General features: G+C 45.2%; 1 protein-coding gene across 2 annotated transcripts in view; it reads left to right on the top strand.

Moving 5' to 3' along the window:
• LOC149354164 (translocon-associated protein subunit alpha-like) overlaps positions 1-26006 on the top strand; it is a 32583-nt gene that overhangs the window by 3504 nt on the left and 3073 nt on the right. The window contains exons 2-7 of one of the 2 annotated variants that reach the window (XM_089583097.1): positions 7963-8060; positions 11046-11151; positions 12711-12838; positions 20343-20474; positions 23407-23486; positions 24288-24352. In XM_089583097.1, coding sequence (XP_089439223.1) covers positions 7963-8060; positions 11046-11151; positions 12711-12838; positions 20343-20474; positions 23407-23486; positions 24288-24352 — 609 coding nt within the window. The remainder of the gene's footprint in view (positions 1-7962; positions 8061-11045; positions 11152-12710; positions 12839-20342; positions 20475-23406; positions 23487-24287; positions 24353-26006) is intronic. The other variant, XM_089583096.1, reaches the window with a different exon arrangement.

Raw genomic sequence — 26006 nt, 5'->3', positions numbered from 1 at the left:
TTTTTTTTTTACTGCCTACTTGCCGTGGTGTGAACAGTACTCGCCTCTACGAAAGTTTGAAGCGAAATTGAAAGTGTCGTTTCTAGCGTTATTCTTATTAGCTTTCGATTAGCTTTCCCTGCTTTTTTTTTTAGTTTTTGTAGCATGCAAAAAGCTTACAGCACTCAGAGACATATTTTAGTTTTATTTTGTGAGTATAAAAAAACTAGGTTCAAACTGGACGCCCAACCAATCAGAAAGGCAGCGCCCTCTCATTCCTACTGCCGAAAATGGCCGCAGCGTAGCGGCACCATTGGCTCGAAACAAGCATTTTTAGAGAAGATTACAATAGAATGAAAATGAAAATTGGTTTCTGAGGAAAGGAAATGGTGCAGTAATTGTCTGGCATCTTGGCGTACACTTGAACCGCACCGTAAGGGAAGGGAGGAAGTGGGAGTGAAAGAAGAAAGCGAGAAAGAGGTGCCGTAGTGGAGGGCTCCGACCACCTGGGGATCCTTAAAATATTAAATATTACCATTCCGGCAATCTCTTTGGCCGTCCAAGCATCACAACGTTTCCTACTTTGCATACAAAGAATAATGACCTCATGCTTGGTTTGCATCACAGGGCACCTTTAAGCTGTTTTAAACTCAGGCTGAAGCATCAGTTTTATTATTTAGGTTGGTGTTTAATAGCTGAAGAATGTTGTAACGTAGAGTTTGCATCGCATAATTTGTGCGGTGAGGAAAAGTCTTCCAATGTTCTGGATTTCATGTGTCATGACTTGAGTATTGTTCAGTGGGAAGTTCTGCTAGGCTCGTTAGCATAGTATTGTTTTCTTTTCATTCTGTTATCAGTGCTGAATACAAATATTAGGTGTAGATGTCTCCTGCCTATATTAATACTAACATTCGGAAATGCTAATCTCTGTTGCTATTATATGGCAAGTATGTTACAACTCAATAATTTTGCGTTGTAACGTGGCAAGGTTTTGTATGTTGTTTGTTGTAGTCGTTCCCCTAGACCATAGCACAGTAACTTGAGTGGGATAAGAACAGAGATCCCCGCAGGGAGGCGTCTGCAGCATGCAGACGTTGGTGAGTGGCGACACCACGGGTTAACCCGAGCATCCGCAGGGACATCCCCTCAGGGGGATGATGGTGAACAATGCGTCACCACGGACCCGAGCATCCGCGCTTAGCCGTGCGTGGCATCGCCGTGTCCGGGGAAAAGGGGATCCTGGTGGTTGAGCCGATGCCGAGCGTTTGGACCCTTAAGGCCCCTCGGCGGAGGCAACACACCACTTTGGCCCCAGCTTCCTGTAGACGGCACCTCCGGCCTGACCCGACCGGGGGAAATCGGCAGTCGCCTTTTCCTGTCCTCCCCTCTACCTTTCACTTTCCTATTTCCTTTCTTACAACTTTCCTGTATCCTCCTCTCTTCTCTGTTTTTTCCTTTTTCCTGGCGGCGAGGGTTAACCGTGTGTGACCAACTACCCTGAGTTGAGTCATATTAGGTTATAGTTAAGGTGTACAGCTGGCGTGGGCAGGACTTTCTTTCAAGTACCTGTCGCGTCCCCTTGTTGGACTCCATGGTGGGTGGCTGGCAGCATGACCGAAAAACTACATTTTTTTATGGCTCCCCCCCTTTCAAAACTTGATCGCTCTCTCAAGAGAGGGCGGACCGAAGCAGATGACTTTTTCCAGAAAAGAAAAGTATCCTTTCCAAAATTTCATGTCATTCACAGTAAAGCAGAAGAAACACAAGCAAGGATAATATCCCCATTCCAAGTCTCAAAACGCTTGACGGATGCCTTAGGCCTTGGCTACAAGGTGTCAAAAATGGCCAGTGGCGACTTACTTCTTGAACTGCGCGACAGCATACAACACTCAAAAGTTGCAACAATTGTATCCATTGGGGACATCCCTGTCTCTGTGACCCCACATCGGTCTCTCAATACTGTACGAGGCGTCATTTCTGAAATAGATTTTGTCCACCTTTCTGAAAAGGAAATGCTCGAAGGACTTACTGACCAAGAAGTTATAGATGTCCACCGGATCAAGATCCGGAAGGATGGCAAAGAAGTGGACACCAAACACCTGATCTTGACATTCAACATGAGCACATTACCCGAATCCATTGAAGTAGGCTACCTGAAAATAAATGTAAGACCGTATATTCCCAACCCACGCAGATGTTTCAACTGCCAGAGATTTGGCCACGGCTCCCAGAGTTGTCGCGGCCGCAAAACTTGCGCAAAATGCTCTTCGAAGGACCACCAATCCGAAGAATGTGTTGCTAACCTACGGTGTGCAAACTGTGATGGCGACCATGCTGCCTACTCCAGGGCTTGTCCATCCTGGAAAAAAGAGAAAGAAATCATTACTCTGAAGACTACGCAAAACATTTCTTTCAAAGAAGCAAGAAGGCAATACTCTCAAACAAACAAATTCACCTTCACTGCAAAAACAAACTTCGCCGATGTGGTGCGTGGGCGCGGCGCACCACACCAGGCTTCGGCACCTGTCCAGGCCACACGTAGTGAGCCTGTGGCGGGGCCATCCGCGCCGTCTGGTGGAGTAGCTCACGCTACTCCGCCTACCCCAAAGGAGGGGACGCAGACCCCCGGGTCGGCGGGCCCAAAGACCTCTTCCCACAGGTCGAGGTCAAATTCGAAAATCAATGTGCCTCCTGCACGGTCGTCCAGTGCGTCCGCAGAGGCGATGGACACGACCCCGGGCAGCCCCTCGCCGTCCACGTCGGATGGTCGGCGGAGCTCCCTGGATCGGTCAAAAAGAGACAGGCCCCGAGTCACGGGGCCATAAACAACTTGATCTAGTTTTTTCAATCAGTACAAACACAAAACTAAGATGGCTTTCATAATACAATGGAACTGTAGAGGAATGCTGAGGAACTACAATGATATAACTCATATTCTAGGGTCAGTGATGCCTCTAGCCCTATGTCTCCAGGAGACCAATCTTGGTCCACAACATTCAAATATCTTAAAACATTATACAACTTTTAGGCGTGATCGCGAACATGCAAATAGACTCTCGGGAGGCGTCGCAATCATCATCCAAAGCGGCGTCCCGGCTCAAGAAATCAAACTGAAAACAAAACTTGAGGCGGTTGCGGTTAGCGTCATCAGCTACAAAACCATTACAATATGCTCTGTATATCTTCCCCCACACATCACATTAACATGCCAAGATCTAGAAAGCCTGATCGATGAACTGCCGGAGCCATTTCTGGTAGTTGGCGATTTTAACGCTCACTCTCCGTTTTGGGGAAGCGAACGCTGTGACTCTAGAGGCCAAACAATCGAAGATTTTATACTTTCGAATAATGTCTGTCTTTTAAATACGGGAAAAGCCACATATTGCTGTCCAAGCACAGCAAAAATGAGCTCTCTCGATTTAGCTTTCGCATCACCATTACTTTTTAACGATTTTAAATGGGATGTTTTAAATGACCCCATGGGCAGCGATCACTTACCTACCATCATCAGGCTCTCATCGTCTACTCCGATCATCCCCACAAGGCCACGGCGCTGGAAAATTCAGCTCGCAGACTGGTCACTTTTTACAAAAAGTGCCACTCTGGAAAAGGAATTTTGTGACGACCTTAGCACAGATGAAATTAATGAGAAGTTTACTGAATGCATAATATCGGCCGCAACACTCGCTATACCACAAACAACAGGACTTGCACAAAAGAAACATAAAGCGTGGTGGACAAAAGAATGCACATTAGCAAAAAAACAACAAAACAAAGCCTGGAGCGCTCTGCGTCGATATCCCACTGCAGAGAACTTACTTGCCTTTAAGAAGGCAAAAGCCAGAGCGCGGTATGTGCGAAGAAGTGCAGAGAAAACCTCTTGGCAGAAATATGTCTCCTCAATAAATAGTTCAATAACATCAAAGAAAATGTGGGAAAAAGTTCGTAAATTTATTGGTGACCATACCCCTTTCACACTTCCTCTCTTGACAGCACCCGGGACACAAACATCTTTAGAAGAACAGGCCAACATACTGGGCGAGCATTTTGCTGAGATCTCAAGCTCATCCAACTACACAAACACATTTCAGAAACACAAATCAATAGCTGAAAAACAAAAATTTCCATCTGGAGCAGGTGTACATGAGGATCATAACCAGCCTCTCACACTACAAGAATTAAATAAAGTATTATCTTCTGGAAAAAAGACAGCACCAGGACCAGACAACGTGCATTACGCTATGCTTGCACATCTCTCCGAGGCTGCTGTAGAGGCACTGTTAAAATTCTTTAATAAAATCTGGATAACTGGAAATATACCTGACGAGTGGAAAAAAGCAGTCATAATACCTTTTCTCAAACCCGGAAAACCACCAACAAGTCCTAGCAGTTACAGACCAATAGCCCTCACCAGCTGCATTGCTAAATCTTTCGAAAGTGTAATAAACATTAGACTAACCTTCGTACTTGAATCTCGGCAACTACTAGATAAACACCAATGTGGGTTTAAGAAAACATGCTCCACCACAGATCACCTTGTCCGTCTAGAAAACACCATCCGGGAGGCATTCATCCACAAGCAGCACTGTATTGGGGTCTTCTTCGACTTGGAGAAGGCCTACGATACTACGTGGAAGTTCGGCATCCTCCGTGACCTAGCAGAGCTAGGCATCCGCGGCAGGATGTTGAACTGCTTGAACGACTTCCTGGCTAACCGCACATTCCGAGTCCGCCTAGGAGCAACTCTCTCCATGACTTTCACCCAAGAGAACGGCGTACCCCAGGGGTGCATTCTAAGCACGACACTCTTTATAGTAAAAATGAATTCCTTAGCTAAAGTAATACCCAAGTCCATAATGTATTCAGTTTACGTAGACGACCTACAAATAGCATGCACGTCCTCTAGCATATCAACCTGTGAGAGACAAATACAAATCACACTAAATAAACTAGGTGCTTGGGCAGACAGAAATGGGTTTAAATTTTCTCCTCAAAAAACAGTAGCTGTTCTTTTTTCATTGCGACGAGGCCTACAGGTCGATCCTAATCTATACCTGAATCACACTCTGCTACCAATTAAACAAGAACACAAATTTTTAGGCCTATCTTTCGACAAGAAACTCACATTTCTACCACACATTAACAACCTTAAAAAGAAAGCTTCTCAAGCCCTCAATATCTTAAAAGTTCTCTCACGGAAGCGGTGGGGGTCCGATAGAGCAAGCCTTTTACAAATATATCGCTCTCTGGTTCGCTCCAAGCTGGACTACGGGTGCATAGTATATGGTTCGGCAAGAGCATCCTACTTAAAAAGATTAGACCCCATTCATAACCTTGGTCTGCGCCTATCATCTGGAGCATACAGAACATCACCAGTAGTTAGCCTTTACGTTGAAACTAATGAAGCCGCTCTTGAGGATCGAAGAATTGCCCTTACATGCTCATATGTCTTAAAAATCCGTTCTCTTCCGAAACATCTCTGCCATCCAATTGTCACCAAGTGCCCATCTAAAAGATTATTCATCAACAAACCACACTCTATCAGACCATTACTACTGCGCTTTGAAGATAAATGCGAAGAGCTAACAGTGCTAGATGCCCTACCAAATATTGCACAAAGGAATGAATGTTTGCCACCATGGTACAGCCTGCCTTCAGTATGTGACTTCACAATGACACATTTAGATAAAAAGCAAACGCCACATGAGTACATATTACAGGAATTCTTTGCACTACAAGAAAAGTATGACACCTACATTGAATTTTATACCGATGGCTCAAAAACAGAAAGTCACGTTGGAAGTGCAGTAATCCAGGGAAAAAATAAACAGATAATGCGACTACCAGAATGCGCATCGGTTTTTACTGCTGAGTGTTATGCCATCTTTGTAGCTGTGGAAAAAATAGTAAGAGAGAATATCAAAAATAGCATCATTTACACCGATTCCCTGAGTATGCTTAAAGCACTGCACTCCAGAAATGCAGCTGAACCTATAATAGGAAACATCATACATAGCATAGTTAAAATCACAAAACAAAAGCATAACATTAAATTCTGCTGGGTTCCTAGCCATGTTGGAATTTTAGGTAATGAGAAAGCAGATGTATGCGCTGCACAAGCCCGGAATAGCCAAATAAAGCAAGTGAACATACCGCACAGGGATTGTTTAAAATTTATATACAGTAAACTCAAAAAAAAGTGGCAGGCAGTATGGGAAGAGCACGCAAACAACAAATTACATTCTGTTAAGCCCATTTTAGGGGAATGGCAATCATGTAGGCATCAAGAACGTTTTACCGAAGTTATTTTATGTCGGCTCCGCATTGGACACACCCACCTCACGCACAACTTTCTGCTAACCAAAGAAAACACACCTCTCTGTGAAATGTGTGGTGCTGAACTCACAGTGAACCACATTTTAATTTCATGTGTCAAACTAGAAGAACTAAGAAAGAAATATTTTACAACATTTTATAGGGAAAGACTTCCATTACACCCCATGCTACTTTTAGGCGATCGTGCACTGGTTGACATCTCATGTATTTTTAGGTTTCTCGAGGAAGCCAGCGTTTTAAACAAACTCTAAGTATAAAAAGCTTCACCTTTAACAAAACCTCCAACCTTGTGTTTGGCGCATCATAGCCTCAGTTGCTTTTGCGCCATTAAAATCAATATAACTAACTAACTAACTAAGAACAGAGAATTGTGCAGCAGCAACATAGTTTTTTTTGGAGAAAATCTCTGTTTGTATAGAGCGCCCATCACTGAGGCAAGTTTGGATGCTATATAATCTATGCACTTGTCCAAGTACATATTTTGAGTAAATACAGCTCCCATAGTTCTAAGTTCAGGCACGGTTTCTATGTTATTGTTGTTCAAGATAAGTTTGAGAGCCGATGCAATATGCTTTTCTTTAGCACAAAAGATAATCTGTTTTGTTTTAGAGTAATTGGCTGGCCCACACACCTAGTTTTGACAACATTGAATTGGCTGTACTAAACTGTTTTTTCACAGGTATCATAAACACAAAAAATACTTGTGTCGTTGGCATAGAGCGTCAACTTCGCCCTAGTACCAATGATAACAATAGCTTTCAAGTACAATCAAGTACAGCTTTCAAGGTGTGTTTAACATGGGTCCACTAATTTAGATTGTTATGTGGTGGTTATTCAGAGTAACTAAATGTTTCTATACTATAAGCTACCTGAAAAAGTTGACGTGATTTTGCTTGGTAGTTGTTCTAGAGTTCACTTGTAATCTCTGGTGGATAAGGGTACGTCTTGCAACTCGACGAATTTTTGGGGCAGTCTTCACTTTGAGCACTGGAATCGATTCAGGCAACTAAATGCTGATTTGTATAATATATCGCCTTTGATCCATCAACTGAATTATTGCTGCCGACCAGCGAGCAAACACCGCATGCTATCGTCAGCCCTGATGTCGTCGGTTTAGATTGGCAAGCTCACTCTTGGTTGAACTTGTGGTGTATATATATGGCGGGCTGATTTCGCGCTTAACTAGCTGTGTGTCGCAAAAGAGGTATGATTTGACCTCTGAAAGCACCAGCAGCCAGCTGTAGTGAATGGCACTCTCACCTGCCACGAATTGTGCGAAATGAGGCGAACCAGTGAGCAGCGTTTGGCAGGCCCTATTGTAAACTGTTGTTGTAGGTCTGAAAACTTCTCAGAAAGTGATTGAATACTCAAGTCGTATTCTCAGATTTCTTCCCTGAAGGTTCCGAAAGCACAAAAGTCTGAAGGGAAAAAAAAAAGATATTGATTCTCGTTTGTCATCAGCATCCTTGTGAGAGCGAACCTTATTCTTTGAAAGAAGAGCCTGGCAGCCTATTTTGAAATTGCCAGTACCTTGTCTAGAAAAGTATCAGTTCTAAGAAGGCAGGCAGCCATTTGTAACAGTCTTCAGGCACTCGTAAAAACGTGTCTTGCAGTAGTGACCTTGTTTTAATGTGTATTTTTTTTTAGGCCCACCCTATGCACTAGCACAAGAGGAGGACGATGTTGTTGTTGAAGATGGTGCACCAAGTGGCTCTGAGCAGCAAGAAGCAGCAGAGAGTGAACAGGTTAGTGGCACTGACTTTGTTTTGAGCTTACCCTTTAATTAACCATATGTAGCAGTGCTCATATACCGCTTGTTAACTGTAACGGTGCCTGGAGCGCCATTGTGTGGTCTTTTATGTTTTTTCACGCAGAATTCATCAGCTAATTCGTGTTCAAGCCTTGTGCAACTTCTCCGTCGCAGTATTAGTGTCCAAGAACTGCTTACGGCATTTGCACATTTGTATAGTCGCTGTTTTTCTGTAAAAACTTTTAAAATATGGTAGCAATGACCGTACTGTCCTTTTGTGCTGTCATCTTTCAAATCAAATTTGTCTGTTTTTTTGTTTGGAACAAGGCCACTCTATATGGCAGCTTTTTGTAGCCAAGGCATTCTTTTGCTGACCATCAAAAGGCTGCCACAGTTTCAGTGCATGTTAAACGAATGCGTCTTCACAAAAACTTTTCTGCAGCCGTTCATTGCAGTGTCCCTTATAGTGCAGCTTTGGGACATATTTTCCTATTTTGTGTGCTAATAAAGTTTTGCGAGTGCTCGCATTGTGCTGCTGTCATCAGGTGGTTTGCATGAGGTCTCGCGTGCTCAACCAGTTGATGAAAATGCAACCTTTGCTGCTGCATGTGCAAGTTCCCTGGACCTTTTCAAGCTGCACCTCCAGGAAACATACCAGTGTATTCTGGAATATAAACATAGATTACTTTTACAGCGTTGAAATAGTGCTTATGTTCACCATATGCCTTGAAGAGTTGATGCTGTAATGTACGAGTGATATTTTTCTACTGCAGGTTATGCAGAGGTGGCAGGAAAATATTTTAATGTAGTAGAGACTATGTAGTTCATACTTCAATCATTCAAAGTACCTTCTACCCTTTTTGACCGTACTGTCAACCACAAAAGTTTGTGGGATCTGCGATGCGTGGCGGTGCAAGACAAAACTGCATTGCTGCGCCATCTGCCGTCACAGAGCGTGGTGTCGAGGCCCACGGCGCTGTGGCCAACAGTACATCATTGGCAATTGCCTGCTTTAAACTGGCATCCACTCTTGCGCATGCATGTGCGGTGGGGGTAGGCTGACACTGTGGTCTACCTGTCGTATGCAGTTTAACTTGACACTGTTGAATATGGCAAAATGTAATTCTGAGGAGTACAGGGCCAGCCTCTAGCTCTTTTCTGATGGGTGTCCAGTGTAGAGGTTGTTGATTGGAGGCTCCTACAAGGCAACCCTGCCGGGATTGAGGGTCGCCCGAGCTGCTTCCCAGAAGACGGGAACTAGAGGGTGCCAGCATAAACTTTCACCCTTCCCGGTATTGCTTGGAGTATTCCGGACCACCAGATTAGCCCACTCATGTAGCCACGACGGATGTGACCACCTGCGCATTCAACAGCAAAATCCACATCACATGAATAAGCTCTGTAGCCCCAGAGGCGTGTGTATGAGTCGTGGGGAATGTTTCATGTATCCTTTCTTATAGTTTGATTCTATCAATGCAATTCTAAATGCATTTTCTCATGTCAGCATACATGAGCAACTGCTGTAGTATTAAAAGTTGATCTACTTTAAAGCAGCTGTTACGGCTTGAGCAACCCAAGAAACTGCTTAGTTGCACAGTGCTACTGGAGCAACGAGTGGTCTTGGTATATACAACTTGAACTGTGTGGTGGTAGTTTGTTGCATGATACCATGCCATACCATGTCTTACCATAGAGGCAGACTACAGAGTGCACCCTCGGCAATGCAACTTGGTCCTAAAAAAATAAATGCCGTAGTTGCATTTATTAAATTAAGGTGTCACAAAAGTGAACAGAACGACTCAACCTTTATGGAGGGTTCCGTGCAGTATCTTTGCTTTGACCAGCTGCTCATTGGCTCTCCTAAAGGTATCTGACTGCGAAAAATCTGCATGAATATAGACAGTTGTTACAAAAGAAACTGGGCGATGTAACGTCCCAAAGAGACGTATGGGCTATGGGGGACGCCGTAGTGGAGGACTCCGCATTTCGACCGCCTGGGGTTCCTTACATTGCGGTGAGATTGCACTGCACACGGGTGCCTTTTGTGATTTGCCTCAATCAAAACTCGGCCAGCATGTGTTAAAACAATGTTGTAGTCAATCACTTTACTAGTTTGCATAAAGCTGGTTAGTCTGCCGTGGCTTCATTTATAACTTCCTTTTTTTTTGTGCTTTTGGTCCAGAACCAAATGCAGGCGTTGCCTATCAGAACACAACTCACCCACTCTTTTACTCCGAGTTATAGTGAGCAAGTACTGTTGTTCTTGCTTCTAAGTTAAAGGGGCTGTGAAAGGGGGTCTCAACAAAGATGCGAGATGCCTAGTATGCTAACGGACGCAGCGTCACGAGTATCCTCCAGCAAAAATTTTATTCATGCGTTTTGTGGACGCTGAGTTATTTGTAGTCAGAATTTGAATTTCCGTATCTTCGCGCTTTTGCCTCTCTTCTGGTCACTTTTAGGACGCTGAAATGCCAGTCCGCCGGCTCCACGCACTCGGCCCCTCCGCCAACCGCCCACGCGTGTGGGAATTCCCCAGGGGGCGGAGCCAACGCCTCCTAATCTGGTTCGTCGTCGATGGCGCTGGCGCGGCAAACCAATGATGGCATTCCACTGCTGACGTAAACAGCACTACGTGACGCAATGCGCGTGGATTTGGGTGAAAGCTCGGCACCGCTGGTCGCCGCAAGGCGCGGAAGCGGGAGTTCTTAAAATTGTATTGTAGATTATCAGCTCGATTTTGAGGTCTGGTATGTGGCATGAACGCTCGGTGGCCTGTACTCTACGTAATGCTAGCATTCTATAGCCAACCTTTAACGCCCTCTTCAGGGACCCTTTAAGGGTCCTGTTAAGTGCTTGTTTCATCAGCTGGGTGCACATCTGTGGTATCTTATTGGAAGCTTTCTAATATTTAATTTGAGAGGGCCTTTGTCACCAGCGTGCAAGTTTCTATGTCTTGGACACTTTGGTGAAAATTGTGCAGGATGACGAAGATGAAGGTGATGACAGCACATCAGGTGGACCACTGAAACCCTCCCCTCATGGCGATACTTACCTGCTGTTCACAAAGCCTCAGAACTTCCAGTCAAGTTAGTTGGTTGTGATCTTCCTTGTGCCTCTGAATTCTTGCTTTCCTGTGGAATGCTTTCAGGCAGCTCAGTTTGTGAATAAGCACCAGGTATGGGGATCCTGGAGGTAAATTACTCTGTGCAGTGAATGGAGCAACACATCATTTTGCAGCTAAATGTTCTGCTGCAGATTTGCGTTGCACATAGGGAAATTATAATTCTATAGTTGCTTGTGATTTTTCTGAATGTCAGTTTTCATTCCTTTTTTTTTCTTTTTTCTTTCTTTCTTTCTTTTTGCCTCGCATAAGAAGTGCGCGTCTGACCTGGGCCTGTGTTCAGCATGTTTGCTTTATCTCGCCATGATTGGCCAGTGCCGTCGACTCTCACAAAGTATATCAAGTCACACAGTATATCGAACTCAAATTGTGGTGGTCATTCCAATATTTATTGGTGCTGCGCACCTGCAAGTGGCGCTTTCCCTAACGACGCTCTTCGATTAGTGTTTACAGACCGAGGTGGGTGAGTGGCGCAAACGTGGGGTGTGCTTCAGGGTGGCATTGGTCTCCTGTGCTCTATTTCTGCGCCACTTTCCTGTCATGGGGTGAAACCAACCTGCGTGCTTCGCTGCTGGAGGCGTTGCAGAAACCGACTGTACCATAATTTTAATGAGCGGTTACTGTATTCATAGTGTACTGGCAGCAGGATTAGACATCTTAAGATAGGCTGCTAGTTCCAAAGCACCCTCTACTGCTGCTTCCTTACGAAGCAGGTTAGGCCTAGCAGCGCCAAGCAAGCGGTGTGCTGCCAACACGCCAGTCAGCGGCTCGTCTCTACATTGAGTCACTAGCGCGGGTGCAGCATATTCTTGCTTCCAGGTTACAGATACGCTATGCAATTCTCATAAAGTAGAATCGCTATCGTACAAATCTCACGGGGTCGCAAAAAGTATTCCTATCTTCCGAAACAAACTAAATTCAGATGCAGAATTTGCGCAAATGTGTTTTTGGCTGACGGGTTTTTGCATACACCACGCACTGCCGCTCAGTGCTAGCGGTGCGCTCCGCACAACTGGCGATCACGGCGTCACCAATGTACGGGATGCGCTGCCACTCGCTGTTTGCAGTGCGCACCCTGCGACTGGTGGTCCCGGCATTCGGCAATGTGCAGGCAGCTAGCAGTTCGTGCTTGGGGGGGGGGGGGGGGTCGCGGCCCGTGCAGCTCTGTCATCCACAGTGGGGCGGGAGGTTGCTTATAACATCTGAATTGTGCCCACCATGTGGCCAGGGAATTTTACGAATTCATGTCATCCTCAAATTCGTATCAACTGGGATTGTATTGCTGAGATTCTGCTGTGAATCGAACTATCAATATATTGAACTATTTTGGGATCTTCGAGTTCGATATGTCCAGGCTCAACTGCACATATAAAACTTCCTAAGCCATGACAATCCACGTTTTCAGTAGAACGTGTGTGCCTTTGCTGTGTTTTATTTTGTAATGTTTTGCAGATGTGCTTGCACATGTGTAGAAATTAGGTGTCATGTTACTTTTCAAATTAACGAGTTTCCTCTTTTATGCAGAGTTGCCTGCTGGCAAGGAAGTACACTTTCCTGTGGGCTTTAGCAACAAGGGTGAAACGGACTTTGTGTTGGACACCATGGACGCGTCCTTCCGTTACCCAATGGACTCCACTTTTTACAGCCAGAATGTGAGTATTCAATAAGTGCCTTTCTCTCTGGGCAAACCTGGAATATGTCAGCCTCGACAGGTGGTGACCATCGAAATTGAGTGTGCCACATCAGCATTTCGCTTTCAGATTTCATAATGGTCAGGATGTTGATCTCTACTCAGCAGTGTCTTGTTTCAAGTGAAGAGAGGCCACTTTCAGGAATAACAAAACTTCGGAAAATTGGTTAGCAGTTTGCGTAGTCCTCAGACTGTCCCATTAATATCCTTGATATGCTGTTTTGCTACGCACATGAAAGTAGTTACTGAAGGAGTGATCTAATAGAGCTGGGCTTAAATTGTTTCAAACTTCTGCTATACGCAGTGATTTTTCTTCTAGTTGGCACCATTTTTATCACAGTGATGGTAATTTGAGAGCACGTGTGTACTTTTGCGATCAAAATATTACAGGACGCGTGTTCTTGGAAAAAGAAAAAAGTGATAGCGTTTTACCATAGTTAAGCCAAGTAGACGTGCGAAAGCGTATGTTTAGCCTGGTTGACTCATTGCTTTGCTTCGCTGGGTCGTGGTCACATCTGGCTATGGTATTAGACTCGGGTTAAGCTCTTATCAAGGTTAAGCTGATCTGATCTGTTTGTGCTGCAGATGGAAGTTGATGAAGAGAGCGATGTGCAATGCAGAGCACGAGAGCAATTTAACACAAAGCATGATCGGCTGCGGTGATTGCATAGTGCTCTCGTGCAGTGGCTAGCGAAACTCATCTGTTCACGCTGCCGTGGGTTCAGAACCCAGTCGTGGCAACATTTATTTTATTTCTGCACCCTCGAGGTCAGGGACGCCTCAAGATTCTTGTTTGGGTTTCATTGTAGCTCTTCCTTGCACCACAGTCGCGTGGTAGTGTGGCCAGCGGAAGAGCATACTTGTCCCCTCACACCTTGACACATTTCGGGCGACCGGATTATGTGACTGCGCCAAAAATATTTTTTTCCGCACACTCGCGTATCGTCAACTTTTGATCGCAACAGTGCTTGCATGCTGCCGTGCCTTCTCTGTAGCAAATGAGATTATGCTCAGCCGTGATGAAGTTTGGTGCCTCGGGGAATGCTAGGAAACATTTATGCCTGTATATGTTTGTGTGGTGCATGCTGATATGCTGTAAAAAAGCTTTTCTTTCTGGGACTCAATTTTTAGAAATTTCAGGCTTGGCTGAAATTTCGCAATATGGTTAAGCCTGAATGCAACAAAGCTCCATGTAATGAATTCGTCAATATTACGAAGTTCCCAATTCCCCATTGATGCACGCATTGGAGCGTTTGTATTTGTGAACTCCTTGTAACAGAGGTTTGTGGTGATTAATTTTATATGTAATGAACTCGGTATTCCAACTATGTCTCAGCGGGTGCTGTGGTACTTGTAATTGGGCCGAACCATGAGAAAGTTTCTCAACAGTAAAAACAAACACCACTATAGGAAAGTCTATGATTTCAATGAGCGAATGCAGTTGACGCAATGCGCCATGCTGCAGTGTTGTCAACACCTCTCTGTGGCAAATGCAGCAGTCTCCAGAGCTGTCACTTTTGTAACGTTGCACCGAGTGGCATTGCAACAGTTCATGCTCAAAAGCAGCCCGAAACAACAGGACGTAGTAAAGAAGGCACGGTACGAGCAATGCGCACCCATCGCTGCCACTCGATTGCTCGCGGGATTCTGGCACTGACCGATGCTGTATGCCAGGAGTGGGTGGAGAGCGCTGGGGACTTGAGTTGTCGGTTGATCAGGGCGATGACAGCCGGCCAAGTTGAGAGAGGGCGCATGTGGGAAGAGGCCTCTGACTACGCTGCCTCCTCCACTCTCTCCACCCCACGCATAGTGGTACCGTGCGAGCTGTGGCAGACAGAGATGGTGGCAGTGGCTGCCACAGTCTCGTTATCAGGGCGATGACTTAATGGCTTCTTCTTGTGTGACTTCGAGTAACGGGGGTTTACTCTGAATATTTGAAGATGATTTCACCTACACTTTTTTCTTGCCGACTGCGTGTTCACGTGAAATACCTTAAACGAAGTTTGGAAACCTGCACCATGAAAGTTGTATATATTATCTGGATCTATGTAACATTCACCTGGCATTCAAAGAAAAAAGAATCCGCTTAACCAAACCACAACCATGGAAACTACAGTTCTATCGTTGCCAGGCCACCTACTGTCCTGTCGCGCCACGCATTCTCGCCATCTCTCCTCCTGACAAAGACCTTTGCATTCCTGTGCCATGCATACTGGAAGTTGTGGCTTTTCGCCCATTGTTTCGCGTCCCAAAGAAGAGCCCTGCAATGCCTAGTCAAGTTTTCTTGAATGTAAACTGAAGTTCCAGATGTCTTTAGCGCATGCCTTTTCTGAAACCATTCGTCCCGCGTGTCTTGTGCAGCAAGCCGTACGATAACACCGGTCGTCTTATCTGGCTTAGACGGCAGTCGATGAACTATTACAATATCTGCTGTCGAGAGGGGTGTGACTTCCAGTGACTGCGCTACATCATTTACTTTTGCTAGCAGGTCCTCATTTTCTGTTTCCTTGATACCGTGTATTTCTAGGTTGAGCTTGAGGTTCCGCCATTCCAAATCATTCAGTTGCTCCTGTACGGACGGCAATGCAATGTCTGTCTTTGCTTCTAGCGCGTGGACTCTGTTCTTGATGTCCTTTATCTCATTGTCATGACACGCGGTGTCAGCAAGAATTTTGTCATATTTATCCGACATTAGCTGTGCAGATGCTTCAATGTTTTCAACAGTGTCTTTCAATGACATGAGAGCGCTGAGCTTCTCTTGAATGTCGTATAAGACATAGCTGATGTCAGGCCTGTCCTCATTCTGCTGCGCAACACTGCTCTCAGCTGCGTCAGCCTTGTGCTTTCCTTTCGCATTACCTCTTGATTTGCTAACACGACATGTCTGACATCGCCATGTCTTTCGTGTCACTTCCCTCATTGCAATATATTGCGTTTCTGAGGTGCCGCAACACTTTCCTAAGTGGTAGACGTATTCACACTCATTACATATTAGGTAACGTTCGCTGTCGACCTCTACATTGCACGCTACACACGTTAGGCAGTCATCATCACTCATCATTCAAAGCAAAATACACACTTTTGGCAGCAGCAGGGATGCGGAGGAATGACAGAAAACTACTTAGAGTACACGGAAAGACACCAACCTGTGAGGAACAGGAGTGCGGCTCAGAACGATGTTTCCTGTGTCACCGCGTCTGCCAGAGTGCAATTGAGTGCTTCTCCCTTTTTAGTTTTCATTCTGCACTGACCTTTTGAGTCATAACATGAAAACTTCTTGTAGTGAAAAATTGCACTCTTCTCAGTTTCGCTATATCCAGCTTGAATTGTATGCTGACACTAAATTTAGTTAGATGGCCAAATCTTCTGCAGGAGTGGGCCACCTACATAAATCATGTCTTTAGCATAACTAGCTGCGCAGCATTTGACAAGGGAAATGAGTTCAACATTACCAGCATGCTCAGTACATCAACACTGAGCACAGATCAAAGTTGGCCTGTATCGATGGGTTGGTGCGTTTCAGTGACGAGGCGGTTACTTCCATGCAAATGGAGCTGTTGAAAGCTAAAAATGGCTAAAAGCCGAACTGTAGATATCGCCACCACCGGTCATTCTCGCAGGGAAATTGCGGTGCAGTGAGACATTTTTTCTCAAACGGTCCCCTGAGGCCAGGCATACACTTCCAAATTGTTATCACTGAGACTTTTTCGCTCTGGATATCATGAGTTGAAATCAGTTTGTGGGGAATATTTTAAATCCAATTTCTCAGCAATAAATTCATTTCATGCAGCCAGACTCGCATCAACATAGCGAGAAAAAGCTGCAGCATCAATTTCTACGGAGAATGGACAAACAAAGCTGATGTCAGCATGACGTGCTAGTGCAATGAACCCTGCACATGCAGGAAGGTATGTTTGTCTGATCTGTTAAGGGTTATTTCTGGAAGTGTGGAGTTGCCTGTTGAAATTCAGCCTAGGCACCTTGTCATGAGTTGGGTGAATTAAGTAGGGAAAAAGAAAATGAAGAGAAATAAGGAGGTTTATAGACGGAGAAAGAAGACTGAGTGGAGCAGTAAGGACTCATGGAACATGGTCAGAAGAGGAATGGGAAGCCTGAACACGACTTTCTGCAGGACAGAAAAAGATTAAGTCAAATATTTGTGTCGAATAAGCAAAAGACAAAGCAAGGGCTGCAAAAAAATTAGCCGACAGTCACGGCTGTGTAACGCGACATTCTGCAAAAGCAGTTTGTGGGACCTTCTCGTTGAGCCTCTGCTCTCACGGCATGGAAGCAGAGTTTTCTCGCTTTCACGTTTTTGCCGTAATGTTTCGTGTGCCACAATGCACCAAGGATACCACAGACCCAAGGAGCGGCAGTTTGCGCAAGTGCTGCTTTCTTCTGCTGCACACAGATACACTAGACTCCTGTTTAGACGAACTTGGTTAAGACAAATTCTCGGGTAAGATGAGTAATGCGATACCATGTGGTTGGTTCCCATTGGGATTCAGTGTTTTTTTTTAAGAAAGTCTTCTAAAGACAAACTGTTTCGTGCGTGATTCAGTTAAGACGTGAACGTTCATAGCAACTGCGAACCCCATGCAACGATATTCGCGGAGCGTCTGTGCAACACTGTCGAACAAAGGAAAAGTATATAAAAAGCTTCCCTGCAGTGAGCACACCCTGACAGGAAGACTTCTGCCCAACTTCACGGCGTTGTGGGGGGAACCTGTCTTGCAAGGCACCTTTGCTGTTGCATGGGTGGGGTGCAGATTGCAGATCTCTGCACCGTGCATGCGTCACCTGCGACACATTGGCACCGGCAGACTAAAAGGCGTGTAGGGGTGGAGTAGATCATTGGTTGACTTAGAGCTTAAACAGTTTGGAGCCGTACTTAACTGTAACTGAGGCACATGGTGCACCTGCCCGTAAAGTTGACAACGGCTACACTGCAGAAGGATCGAGATAAGAGAGAGATGCACGTCTGCCCAGGTGGGCGGCACCTTCAGAGCAGTTGGATCCTCAGAAATTGCCGGGAACAAAAAATAACAAGTAGAAGTCTCTCTAAAAGAGAGCGAAAAAGATTGAAAAGAAGAAAATTAGCCCAGTGCGATTTTTAAGAAGGATAACGTGTTCCATGCCCTGAGTGTTTAGCCTACTTCATGCGTAATGCCATTTATGTTCCGTTTGCAATTATCCTCTCACCGCAGGGTCGTTGTATTTATTTTTTACTGCGCTAGCACAAAGAACTGCACTCACCGATTTCACCACTGTCTGTCTGGCGACGTGGATTGCTCAGGGAGAGCAAGCTGGGTCACACAAGCCTCGCCAGTGGCAGCAGCTGCCATCACAGAGCCGTGGCGCATTGCGTAACCGCTGCACCACTGTGCCAGCAGTGGTATGAGGTCTCCCAGCGGGCAAGAGTGTAAAGTAGAATGACCAGTTCTGCATAAATGGGCATTAACCTATTAAAGCTATCAGGTGATACAGTTAAGGCGGAGCCCCCACTCACCATTTTTGGCAGTCTTTGTCTGAAGCCGTGGTTGACCTTGAAAACCGAGCCTCGAACCGAAGTGAAAACCGAAGTGCTCACCTAATTCACATTTGGCGTAACCACGCTAAGTGGTCAGCTATTTTTTTGATGTAGCACATATTTCGACATGCATAGCATGCTCACATATCTCCTCTCTCTCTCTTTTTTGAGGCGCTTCTGATAAGGTGAACAGAATTTCTGATCCCTTGATGTTCAAGTCTACTGTATTGTGTTCAGCCAGCTCAGTAACAGGGCATCTCAGCCTTCCTCTTCTCATTCCCTCGCTGTCAGTCTTCTGTGTCATTGTCTCCAATGCCACAGAATCGGGAAACATGCCCTTAAGTAGTGTTGCACTGTGAGAGAAGAGGTGACTTGCCCTGGGGGCAGGCTGTTCCAAATGTCAATGGTGCTGCAAGGGAGCAAGCTGTCTTCGTCATGTCCCTAGGCCTAACAGCCGGGCGTGGATGCCACTCGCTTCTGTGCTGGTCCGTTGCACAGACTCGTGTCAACACAAGATGTGAGTGCCTCCGATCATTGATGTGGTGAACTGCTGGCCATGGACCTTTGTCGTTACTACTAGAAATCCGTTTCCAGTGCCGTGGTACTGCTGACTTGGTGCAGACTCGCTAGCACCACCTCTGCCGGAGCCTCGTCACTGGAAAAAGGTTCCTGTACATCTTCAGCAGTGCAACGCAGCAAGTAGAGCCAAGTGTCTTTTTCTACCCGCGCTAGTTTGTTAAACATTTGGTTTCAAGCTTTAGGACTTCATTGGCTTATTGTCAGTAGCAGTTTTCTTCTTCATTTGGTGTGGCATATATATGTGCTTTGTGAATTGTGTGTCATATAAAATGTTTCATTCCATATACAATCACTTGGCCGACTCTTCAGCTTATGGCTCACTCTCGTGCAGAAGGCTTCCCAACTTCGTGACTATTTTTGATGAGCCTCCCATCAAATGTCACAAAGTTGCTAAGCTTCATTCTTTGTGTGAGTGGATTATAATCTGAAGAGACAGATCAGGTGGTTGCACAGGGGACAAAACATTTCATACGACAGACAATTCGCAAAGTGCAGAGATGCATGTCAGCTGCCACCATGTGTCGCTTGCACCTGTCACCGGCATGAACTGCATATGTGCGCTAGAACTGGTAGTTTGTTTTCAACCGGTGGAGCCCAGGAGAGGGTGGAGGAGAGGTGTGCATGTGCTGAACAGCCGTATGAAAAAGGCAGATTAAAGTACTAATGCTTGAAACCAAAGTCCTACAAACTGGCTCGCATGGAAAAAAGAACCTTGAGGCCTCAACATGCTATGCCATATCGGTGAACACATACAGGTACCTAGTTCTAGTGATAAGGTCCCGGCAGAGGTGGTGGTATGTGGGTCTGTGCCACATGAGCAGTAGCACGGCGCTAGACCCATTGATCCCTCGTAGCAGCAACTAATGTCTGCAGCTGGCAGGTCATAACGTTCCGTTGACGGGGGTGTGCAGTGGGTGGGAAGGACTGGAATGAAAGCCAGTGACATCCATGCCTGGTCAGTGGGCCTCGGGACACTGCAAAGCCTGCTTGCTGCCTTGTAAAACCACTGATGTCTGGAACAGTTTGCCCAAGGCTTTGTCTTTCTCTTCTGACCATGATGCACGAGTCCTGTTATAATTATTATTCTTCGCCGTCTCTTTTGTCTTCTTCCTTCTTCCATAAACCTTCTTCTCTTCTTTATCATCTTCGTTCTCTCTCTCCCTACTTTATCCACCTTAATTCATGACACACCTCCACTGGGTCCTAAGAACTTGACTGAAATGAAGTGTCTGGGATGGGATTTATTACTAAGATTTTATCCTACGGCCTGTGCATTATCCTATTTTGATACATGCAGTGGGCTCATTTTTCTCTTAAAAGGGACTTTAATTGATAACACATTTCTTTTTGCTTTTAGTTCACTGCCATTGGTTGCAACAGGGTGGTAAAGCCCAAGCAGCAGGCCACGCTGCCTTACAGCTTCTTCACCAGTGAGAGCTTCAGTGCTGGGCCCTTTGGTTTGGCTGTGGATCTTCGGTACAGAGATGCTGTAAGTATCACATCTCGCTGCATTATCTTTTCGCTTGTGAAGGTAATGCCTGATTAGTGAAAGGTGAAACACAGAAGATATGTATAGAAGCACCTCATTGATACTTATTGTTCTTTAATGCTGGAAAAACTTGTTTTCTGGGATAACGTATAATTGGAAGTGCCTAAGATTTTGAAAAATATAACTGTTGAGAGGTACAAGGGCATTTATTTACAATTTCACTTCATAAGAATGTCGATTACCATTTCTTGGCACAAGGTCTGAAAAGCTACTTTTCTAGTGTTAACGCAGTTCAGCCCGTATTTACGTAGCCCTTAGGATGGAAGAAACATTGCAACGCATCCGGTCCGTTGACAGCAATGGTGTAAGTAACCGGGATATCTTCCTCCACGATGATCCATGGTAAAATAAATATCATCCATCTAGAAATCACTGTTAAAGCTATGGAAGTAGTAGCAGACAAGCACGAATGCGTTTTCGTATGCACGCACGACTGCCAGGTGTCTAGTGTGGCCTACTCCAACAAGATTACCGCCAAATGCGATTTGATGAAGATGGCATGCGGCTGGGTCACAAGGAACGAAAATAAGGCAGGTTATCCAGGTGGAAATTTTAATCAGTTAAACAGCTTCCAGTAGGTTTATGTAACATTTTACAGTTGGTTTCAATTGGAACCAACTGGGAATTATTTAGACGAATCTATCACTTACTCTGTATACTTTCCGAAATGTGGTACCATCTGGTCAACTACCACTTTAACAGCCAAAGTCATAAACAAGCAGCCACAATAAAATGGCAGAAAATAGGAAAAAGGTTGCTTCGATATTTTCGGCTGACGTGGTATTGTGTCCACAGCCGGCGTAGGTGCAGTGTTCACCACAGCCAACTGACGAGGCCATTTAATGTTGCCACGTGTGTGTTCTACTCAAAACCGAAATGGATTCGAAAGCAAACAGAATCTGAAAGCAAAACCACAGCGTATTTCAGGCCCCTTTTCTGTAAAATAGGCCATTTTTAGGCACCGACATCGGAAATAGGCATTTATAGGCACTGACACCCAAAATAGGCATTTGTAGGCATTATAAAAAGAGTATTAAACACATTGTCAACACCTAATTCGTGCTCATATGTAAAAATGGTGCGCCTACGAAGCGTTGAAAAAAATAGGCATTCGCCTAAAATCCGGTCTCTAATTATTATTAATGAAGTTTGGATTGGTTTGGTTTATGGGGTTTAACGTCCCGAAGCGACTCAGGCTATGAGAGATGCCGTAGTGAAGGGCTCCGGAAATTTAGACCACCTGGGGTTCTTTAATGTGCACTGGCATCGTACAATGCACGGGCCTCTAGAATTTCGCCTCCATAGAAATTCAACCGCCGCGGCCAGGATCGAACCCGCGTCTTTTGGGTCAGCAGCCGAGCGCCATAACCACTGAGCCACTGCGGCGGCTATTGTCTGCATAGTTGCTTACTTCAGGTTCCATATGTGTCCTTGAAAACCTTTGAGTGTAAAAAAAGGTGTTTTCAAGGGCTCTTAAAAGTCCTAGTATTTCTGTTGGTCCTTGAAAAATCCTTGAATTATGGCGTGCTAAAGGGTGTCACATTTTTAAATGGTAGCTGTAACCGTAAGGAGCAGGAAGAGATGAGAGCGGATCAGGGCACCAGTGTGATTTGGTGATATCCTGGCTGAAACAGAGGGGAGGCAAACTTTGGCAGGGAGTGGCAGAGAGTCAGGCCGTATAGCCTGAGTCGCTTTGGGACGTTAAACCCCTGTAAACCAAACCTCTTGAATGTAGCCATGAACAAGCTCCTAATGCTTACCAGAGTCTGAACATTCATGATGATTGACAAAGCGCGACAGTAAAAACTGGCAAAACGTGGCCAGCAGTCAAGCCATATGTGGCTAACAGAGCCAAAGAGAAACTATGCGTAAGCAGTGTCTGCAGTTCCATCAGCTAACAAAACTCCCCAGAAGCGCTGCTGTTCTGAGTGGCGGTGCCGCCGCGATTGGAACTCCGGCCTTTCCATCAACTATCAGCACTCCCATGAGCGGCAAGTGTGCAGTAAAAGTAAAAAGGAAAAAACCTTCCAAACAAGCGAGCAAAATAGCCGAATGACGAACCACACTATAGCATCCCTGCTATCTCGCTTGTCTCACCTTTATTAATGGCGCTATGCTTTGGTTTTGATTGTTGGTCGTCCCCGCAAATTCGTAATTTCAAAATGGAAAAATAAAAAAAGGTAGACTTATAGTTCTGCTAATACAGTACTTTTTGTGTGCAAGTCGTGTGCCACCTCTAACACAGTTAACTTGAACGCGCATTAATAATGGCGTAGGTCTTGCTAGTACAGTGCATTTATGCCAGAGGACTGGCTCTGAACTGAGAAGCAAGAGCATAAAAAAAGAAAAAAAGGCTTGGAGTATAGCCTCATTTCATTTTTTTCTTTACCTTGTTGGGCCGTTATGAAATGGGATTGAGATGATAATTTGCACCAAATGACGCATCATTTTTTCACAGGCGGAGGTTTTTTTTACCTGACAGGCATGTAGTAGTTAAAAACCACTGATACATACTGCTTAATGCACAAATCGCAAGCTAGTGTGGAATAGTTCATATTCAAAGTATGCACGGTGAAGTGATTAAAACAACCTTGCTTGAAGCATCTGCGTGCCTATTGCTACTTTGGATTCATGATGGGCAAGTGCTGCCGCTTTGTGAGGATCATGTTTGAGTGCATTATGGGAATAGGTCAGGATGCTCCCCTGCGTACGTGGAGCAGAACATTGCTATAAGAAAGCAGTAGCGAGAATTTTTGAACAGGAGCCTCGTTATCCCGGGACTCTATAGTTGCCTAAGGGTCCTGAGTGTTTTTCGTCTGCACAATTTGTTGCTTGTTGCCTGATATGTGCTTTATTTTTACCTCCTTTCAAGGATGGTAATGCCTTCCAAGATGCTGTCTTCAACGAAACAATCGAAGTAGTGGAAATCGATGAAGAACTTGATGGAGAGACGTAAGTGATTAATTTTAGTGCGAATTCACTACTTCACTAGCAATCCTGTACAGGCAGTATTTGTCTGAAGCCTCTCAGATACCTTACGGAATAATATTGCCGCAACTGGGTTTCGAACCCACTTCAGCTCAAGCAGATCAGCTTCGCTGGCCACTGCATGAGAGCACTGTGCTGTGGCCACAACCGATCAAGCCTCGTGTTTTACTGCCGCACTTTCGCGCTAGGCATTGCATGTGGTCCCCTTCATAAACTTCCATCTGTGTGCAAAAAACACTGTAAGCCTCCGATCCTACGAAATCTGCTGGTAGACACGAAGATTTTGAGACAGTCACGAAAGGAAAGGAAAGATGCATAATTGGTTCTCCCTGGCTCAGTGGAAATGTCATTCGTGCTTGGAGCTATGTGGCGGTAGTGAGTGAGGTGTGCGCTGCATGCTTTGGCAGAAACGCAGCAGTGGAGCAAAATGTGTGACAAGAGGCAGAGAATTGGCATTGGCAGCGTTGCAGACTCCGATGATATTGAGGAAAGTAAAGGTGCATGACTGGCTCCCTGGGTCAGTGGGTACCTTAATCGCGCCTTTAGGTATGTGGCGGTGGTGTCCACTTCAAAAAAAAAAAAAAAACTGCTTTTGCACAATATTCTGTGGTCAGCAATAGTAAACTACCGACCAAAATTATTTCGTGTCGCAAAGAATTCCTCTTTTCATTGTTCCGTATTGAGGATTGTTTGAACTTGTAGTAGTTTTGCTTTGCGCTGAGTGCTGAAAGCTGTGTTAAAGTAAACTAGAGTTGCTCTCTTTAGGCACCATGATGGGCTCCTAAGTGTGTTGGCAACTGTGCTCTCCGGCATGAAAACTATGCTGAAAGGTGCGTTTGCTTTATTTTCAAAAAGAGCTGTGCCTGATGCAGTAGTTATTTATATCAGGCTTCTGTTTCGTCCAGTTTTTACCGCCTCTTATTCTGAATATTTCACTTTGCGTAATCAACACACGTCCCAAATTTTTGTTTGTTTTTTAATTATTATTTTTTTCGGAAAAAAATGTGCATTCATCATGCGAGTAAATGTGGTAATATGGCTATAGGTAGGGATGCTCTTGTCCCTCTTCTGAGCATTTATACGTTAGAAATATTTACTCTACAAAGCTATTTGCGACATCCAGAGAAGCTGTTATTGATATGACATGAGTGCTCAAGAAACTTGTGCAACAATAATGAGCATATTCTGCTGCTGAATGGGACAAATGCCTTAATGTTATGAGTACAAAATGAACATGGCTGAGAGTGAAGCCTCAGTTCTCAAGCAAATGTTTCAAGCAAGAGGACTTGTCTTCATCTCAGGATCTGGTTTTATGAGCGAGATATTATGAAGAACTGTTTGCTGTGAAACAACACACTCACCTGTGCCAGCAAATGTTCATACTGCCCAGAATTCATTTGCATGATCTTTTTTGATGCAGGCACAGAAGTGGCTGCTAGTTAAAAGCTAAGTGATCGACTTGAAAAGGCACCGAGGACCACTCCACGCTAATTTTGGTCACAATAAAAATTCTGTACCTCTTTCTAGCCGTATTGATAATATGTAATAGCAAAAGACTTTTATTGCTGCAAAAATTGTGTTTATAAAGATTTTCCTGCCACTCGATTCAAGCTTGTGTCATCTGCACTGAAAAAGTGTCTTTGATCACCATTTCCAAGTGAATGGAAGTATAGCCTATAGCCTCCGAGATCCGCACAATCATGACAACAAAGGTCTGCATTTAAAGAAACAAAAGGTGACCGCAGCAGGCATCCAGGAGGGGCCAGAGGGCCTCACATCTGCATGATGACAGCTGCGACAAATTCTGCTGAACCGTCACTGGAGCAAAAAGACACTTTTCGAGGCGCTTGTGCATAATTTCGTGCTTGATGGCTGTTTGTCACGGTTGCAAATGTCAAGTGTTCTCACTCTCATGCTGTGGAAAAACCTCTTGCACGAAGTACCGTATAAACGAGTGTAAGGGTCGCAGCCGTGTACGGGCCGCACCCTGTTTTCCCGAAGGAAATATTTTGTTTTGAAATCCATGTAACAGCCGCACCCGGACTTTCGATCACCCATGTGACAATAGCCTTCTAAATGCTTGTGCCGTGGCCTGCGATCAGCTCTGTCTGCGAGCAACTGTTGGCGGCCCAATGGTTGGCAAATAGGCCCTCGAATCCGGAAAAAAAAGTGCGGCCTGTTGAGATGGGCGTCATCGAGTCTCGCTTCGAAGCAGCCGGCACACACGTGTTTCCTGGTGGCTCCGAGCAACTCGAGGGTTGGGGGCCCCCAGGCCTGCCGTCATGGACTGCACGTAGAGGGCCCAGGTGACAGCTGATTCCAATTACCGAGTTTGCCCGGTCGGAGTGCAGGACCAAAACGAAGGGGCCAAAGTTTAAGCAAAACCAGACCTCCTTTCCGAAGTGTCTGCACGTGTCGAACACCGCCGCCGGTGCTGTGGGGAGACGGATGGTATCTTCTCCAATTGCCGTGACCGTGCCGGGG

This window comes from Amblyomma mixtum, chromosome 3 (assembly GCF_055824585.1).
Source record: "Amblyomma mixtum isolate Tamu chromosome 3, ASM5582458v1, whole genome shotgun sequence".
Classification (NCBI taxonomy): Eukaryota; Metazoa; Arthropoda; class Arachnida; order Ixodida; family Ixodidae; genus Amblyomma; species Amblyomma mixtum.
Note: the sequence above shows the minus strand (reverse complement) of the source record. Positions and strands in the feature narration are given on the sequence as shown.